The sequence below is a fragment of the Amblyomma americanum genome, chromosome 8 (assembly GCF_052857255.1).
Source record: "Amblyomma americanum isolate KBUSLIRL-KWMA chromosome 8, ASM5285725v1, whole genome shotgun sequence".
In the NCBI taxonomy this organism is placed as follows: domain Eukaryota; kingdom Metazoa; phylum Arthropoda; class Arachnida; order Ixodida; family Ixodidae; genus Amblyomma; species Amblyomma americanum.
Genome location: NC_135504.1, coordinates 151,510,975 through 151,516,616, shown reverse-complemented (window position 1 = coordinate 151,516,616; position 5,642 = coordinate 151,510,975). Strand labels below are relative to the sequence as shown.

The 5,642-nt window shown below is 48.8% G+C and overlaps 1 protein-coding gene across 1 annotated transcript; it reads right to left on the bottom strand.

The window, feature by feature from the left end:
- Positions 1-2,300: 2,300 nt before the first annotated feature.
- LOC144102787 (uncharacterized) lies at positions 2,301-5,129 on the bottom strand. The gene is made up of 4 exons (XM_077635950.1): positions 4,814-5,129; positions 3,799-3,967; positions 3,428-3,723; positions 2,301-2,341 (listed from the first exon to the last, which is right to left on the bottom strand). Exons 1-4 carry the CDS (start codon positions 5,004-5,006, stop codon positions 2,301-2,303), a joined length of 699 nt encoding a protein of 232 aa, XP_077492076.1. The 5' UTR covers positions 5,007-5,129.
- Positions 5,130-5,642: the final 513 nt, after the last annotated feature.

Here is a 5,642-nt window from a genome sequence, read left to right as displayed (position 1 = left end):
CGCTCTTCGTGCGGCTGTGCAGTACATCGGTGCACAAACACCCCATAAATTGGCTGTTTCGGTGACTCAAAAGCAGCCTTACTGTGTCTTAATTCTGCTTTGCGCCATGCCGATCCCGATCAACTCGTAGCTGAATTAAGACATCTCCAACACCAGGCGCAGGAGGAGGGTCATGACATCGTCTTCCAGTTGATACCGGGACACTCTGGCATTGTCGGAAACGACGCAGCTGACGCTTCAGCTCGAGCGGCACACGGCAGTGCCAACATTGTCCAGATACCATTGACAAGAGCCGACGCAGCAAGACATCTGCGAATGCTTGGCCGAAGAGAGCTTTTAGCTTCATAGTCTTCACCTAGCTGGCAACTCCACATGCCGTCTGCACCGCCTAGACCCCTTACTTCTACAAAGTCCTCCGTCCGGCCTCTCCCGCTGCGATGCTACGCTGTCGTGTCGCCTGTGGCTGGGAGGGGCGTTCACAAATTCCTGCTCCGGACTTAATCGCAATGGCAGACTCTCCTGCACGTGAGATCTGTGGGTGCGACGAAACTATGAGACACCTTATTTGTAACTGCCCTCGGTTTCTGCGTGAGCGTGCACTCCTGGCTGCAACCCTCCGCCGTTTAGATCCTCGGCCCCTTACTGAAGCCAAGATTCTGGGTCCTTGGAGTAAGCCTTCATCGCAGAGGACAGCTTTGAAGGCACTTTTCAAGTTCTTGAAGGACTCATGACTGAGCGCAAGGTTATGAACTATCAGTGTGTGCCATTTGTACTCTGCAAGTAATGGCCAACGGACATATGAAAAAGTGATCATCTGCCTTTGTTCTCTCCCCTTTCTCTCTCTCCCTCCGTTCCCCTTCCCACGTGTAGGGTAGCATACCGGGCGCTTCCTAAATAACCTCCCTGCCTTTCCGTTTGTCTTTCTCTCTCTCTCCCTCTCTACCCTTGTCTTCAGTTCAGCCACCAATCAGATAACCTTCGCTTGGTTACTTCTATCCGCTTAAAATCTACTATCCCTTCACAGTCCTTAAGCCCCACTGCGTTGGATAAATCAGCCCCGCTGCATTCCACTGTAGGGTGAAGCCCTTTACAGAAAACTATCAAGTGTTCAGCCGTTTCCTCCTCCTCTCAGCACGCAACGCATAACGTGTCTATCTCGTGGTACCTGACTATATGGCTTAGGCCACAAAACTCTCTTCCTGGCCTCAAACAACAAAGAGCTTCCCCTACAATTATCATAGATATTTTCTTTGGCAATTTCCTGCTTAAAGATCCTGTATGTTCCCAGTGCCGATTTCGTCAGCATCCCTGTTTTCCACAGAGCTCTCTCTGTTTCTTTAGCCTTTTTCTTAACCGATAATTGCTGATTTTCCCCCCTACTGCTGTCCAGATATTGGCTTGTCAATTTTCTAGTTCGCTTTCTCCATTTCCTGTCAACATTCCTTATGTACAGGTATCTGAAAACTTTCCTAGCCCACTGCTTTTCCCCCATTTTTCTCAATCGCTCCTCAAATGCTATCTTACTGCTAGCTTCTCTGCTCTCGAACGACGCCCATCCCATATCACCCTGTACCCCCTGATTTGGTGTATCACCTTGTGCTCCCAAAGCTAGCCACCCTACGCCGCGTTGTTTTTATTTCTAACATTTTTCTAACATTATTTCTTTAAACTGCCACACCTGGCGGCGGCGCCCTGAACTACTGCTCCTAGGAACCTGTGACGTCACGCGTCCCCCTGCCTCCGTGCCCGGCTGCTTTGGCGTCACAACGTGCGCCTGCTGCAGCTGCGTGGGCGCTACGCGCCAAGTAGGGGACGCGCTGCGGGTGTCGCCGCTTGCGTCCGGAGTCCTTTGAGCTAGAATTTGATACACGCGGCTGCCAGGCCAGCGAAGGGTGGGGGTGCCAACGTATCATTCCGCTAAAGGTTGCAACAGTAGTGCGGCGGGGGAAGGGACACGCCATGTCATGTTTTCCCAAAGGCTGCCAAGCTCTGAAAAACGGATGCGTGTGGCGCAGCTAGCCTTCGCGAATTTCAGAATATTTATCGCGGCAATTTAATCGACAGCGACAAAAATATAAATCTTTTCCTTTTCCGAATCGACACGACTGAAACGACAGCGCTTCAAACGTGACTCATTTCTGTACATAATGTCACGTATATTGTGAGGGAGATGTAAATAACGTCTCCATCGAAGAAGGCCTATAGAGCCAGGCAGAAGGAAGCGGTTGTTGTAGTCCTCAATATACCGGTAGCGGCGGTCGATAATCGATAGCGCAAGCGCTACATCGTTGTTTTCCAGGTCAGTTGCGCGCCACCTCGCAATAGAAGGTGGCAGTATTCCCTAGAAAGTGCAAGACCGAAAACATGACAGCCGCGCTTTAGCGAAAAGGGAACATAAACTACATTATTCACTTATAAAGAGCGCCGAATTTAGTGCAAAAAATGTGCACTCTGTAGCACGTAATTACAGAGGATAGCCAAAAACGCACCAGCACTTGTTACATTAGTATTTTCGTTGTCAATAGAGAGTTCGGAAGTATTTTCACTTAAGTTGCAGTTTTTTTCGCTAATTCAAACAACCTCCAACGGAAAATCTCTCGGATGCGGCGCGGGACAGAAATACACATTATGAACACATCTTCTCCCTTATTCTGAGTATGCAGTACATAAACCGAACAAAAATGGCTTAAAAAGCGAAGTTGCGCCTCGCCAGAAGTCACACCTTGAAGAAGGGACCGAGCCGGTCCCGAAACGTCGTGTTTTTTTCAAAAATTAACGTGGTTGGAGTCAGTAATCTGTCTACTAAATTAACCGAACAAACCACCCAGGGATATTATATGAGCATTCTTTAATGAGCAGAAAAAATAATATATCGTGTTATAGTGTTTTCATGCGAGCATGCGCCAATTTAAAAAAAAAAAACTAAGGGAGAACTTCTTCGCCCGCGTGTCGCGCGCGCCAGATCCCGTTCGTGAGCGTTAAGGGCGGTTCACATGCAAGCGATTGAGCGAACTCAGCGACCAGCGGCACGGCGCAGCGATGCTTTTCGCAGGGTTCCGTTTCACATGCGTCGCTCCACAGCGTTTACTGCCGCTGCGAATCTCAGTGTTGCTGGCAAAGAATACGAGCTCGCGGTTGGTTTCGGTGGTTTGCAAACATCAACATGGACAATGTTTATGCATTATTTTGCCACGATTACTCAAATTTTGTTAAGAAATAAAGAACTCTTCTGTTTTAAATATCAACTACTTCTTATCTTGATGGTAATAACATCATTTTCTAAGTCCGTACGTGCGGTGTAACCGGCGCCGTTGCGAAATTCTGGTCATTTGCAAACATGGACGCTCGTGCAATCGGAGGGGCAGACGGCGGAGCAGACGTGGAGTCGTCCGAAATGGATGTATGCGAAACATTTGACTCGTCGTACACCCATCTCCTCTTGCTAGAGGAATAATGTCCCTGTCAGCAGCCTCCACTTCCTGCCGCCTTTTCTTCTGTCGCTTGTTTCCCCTATGTGGGAGAACCTCTGGTGAAGTTGCTGCCATGCAGGATGGTCCTGGTTCATGAGGAAGGCCTGGGACACTATACATGCTTTCAAATTCATTTGGCGATGCTTCTACTTCTTTCGAGCCTGGCGATGCTGGGCTGCAGCTGGCGTGGCTCGTCTCGGCTACTGCGCTGGCCACCTGCACGTGGCTCACGGCGTCGAGGTTGCACAAGCTCCTGAGTAGAATGTACAGGCTGTTAATTGCTGTCACTTACACATTCAATTCATCATTATTATCAGTCATTGCTTACCGTCTCGTTTCCATGGAGTCCCTCAGGAACTCCATCTGCTTTAAATGTGGCCAGGCCGTCTTTGCAGTGGCTCCTGACCCACTCTTCTTCCCATCTTTTTCGTCTTTAATTTTTCGCCTGTACGTATCTTTTAGATTTTTCCACCGAGCAATAATCTCCTCAACTGTTACTGAAATATGGAGCAGTATAGAGCATAATGTTAAACAAGCATATTAGGAAACAATGGCAGGCATGTGGCCCAAAGTTTAGCATGAACATGTACAAATTCTCACCTGTTAGCACACAAGAATATTGCAGAAATTGTTTACAACACCCGATTCAGTACGGAAGCACGAGTTTTTTCTTCTTCTAAAAGGCAGTTTTACTGATTATGCATGCATGCATGACTGAACTGAGGCACACACATGATGAATGGTTTATTTTGCGGACACGCACGAGATGATTTAGTAATTAACCGCCTGTGTCTTGGCCACTCCCCCGTAGTGGGTATGTGCCAGCAACGTCTGAGGCCTTCCTTCCTTCCTTGCGCGGTTCAGAAGCTGCAGATTAATGCTACGTACACTTCTACGATGAGCGGGCAGTGCCGCGGGACGGAGCGCTCGCTCTACATACACGCAAGAGACGATTTTACTAGGCTCTCAGCGCCCGGATTAACTTCACGCCTGACGCCTCCCGCATTTACAAACGTATCTGAAAACATGAAAACGTGCACGTCGTGCATTTCACGATTAAAGTGAAGGGTACAAAATGATGCAGCTAGCGTATCTTAAGAACCAAAAACATTTGCTCACGGCTGCGTGATGCCGACAATTTTCATACAGCTCATCTACGCACAATAGCCGGCGCACCGAAAAAAAAAAAACACCGAGCAGTACGCAGGAATGCACGGGGACATAAAACAGTGTTTGACACGCTGCAGAATCCTGCCAGTGTGACGAGGAAAATTTGTTGGCTGCACAATGAAAAAATATGGCTGATAATCTTCGAGCTCGCCACAAAGCGTGCTTTCACTTACCGGTGTCGTCAATTGCTCGAATTGCGTCCCTCACTTCTTCCCAAAGGGACTCCTTGATCGACTTATTGCGGAAGTTGTTATCTTTAACATCCCATAGAAGTGGGCGCTTGGATACTTCGATGATCAGCACCTCATTGAACAGTCCACGCGACATGTTGTCGTGGTGTCGGAAGCGCGTGTAGCAAACAAACATTGTCGTCTTTCCCGCACGAATCCTCTTCTTGTCACGTGGCTTTTCCGCCGTGCAGTCATTGGTCAGAGGGCGGAGCTATCGCTCTGTCGCTGCGAAAATTTCCAACTTGTTGGAACCCCGTCGCTCCGGCCCGTCGAGCCGCCGCGAGGGGTCGAAACAGGTTTTTCCGTCGCTGCGACAGGATTCGCTGGCATTTTCGCTTGCATGTGAAACGGGCTTTACGCACGCCTCCCGCCTGAGCGGGCGGCAAATCGCGCGCTCGCACAAAACCTACAAAATAACGCCATCCGCTCAAAAAGAAATAAAACAAAGACTGCAACTTTACATAATCGCACCTTCTGAATCCAATTTCGGTGATTTTACAGAAAGACCAAATTTAATGCAGTTTCCCTTTAAGCTCTCACCAACGCTGTGAAGATGCATTTTATAAAAGTAGGCTAGAATACCTGCTCAACAGAAAATATTAAAGACAAGTCCGTGCAAGCTACCCTGCCATTAGTTGGGTCACTTTGCATGCGTACCAAAGAAAGCGCAGATCGGTTCAGCGTGGCCGGCGCGAAACGCAGAGGGTTCTGTATGGCGCCGAGAGAGCGCATGCATCTTTTTCCCTCACGACGCTGCATAACGTGCATTGGC

Bases quoted from the DNA above. Each gene is read 5' to 3' on its own strand.
- LOC144102787 (XM_077635950.1), bottom strand. From the start codon at position 5,006: ATGTTTGTTTGCTACACGCGCTTCCGACACCACGACAACATGTCGCGT. The intron at 3,724-3,798 runs GTAAGCAATGAC...CATTCTACTCAG, and splicing joins GACTCCATGGAAACGAGACG to GAGCTTGTGCAACCTCGACG. The intron at 2,342-3,427 runs GTACGACGAGTC...TGCACTTTCTAG, and splicing joins TCTAGCAAGAGGAGATGGGT to GGAATACTGCCACCTTCTAT.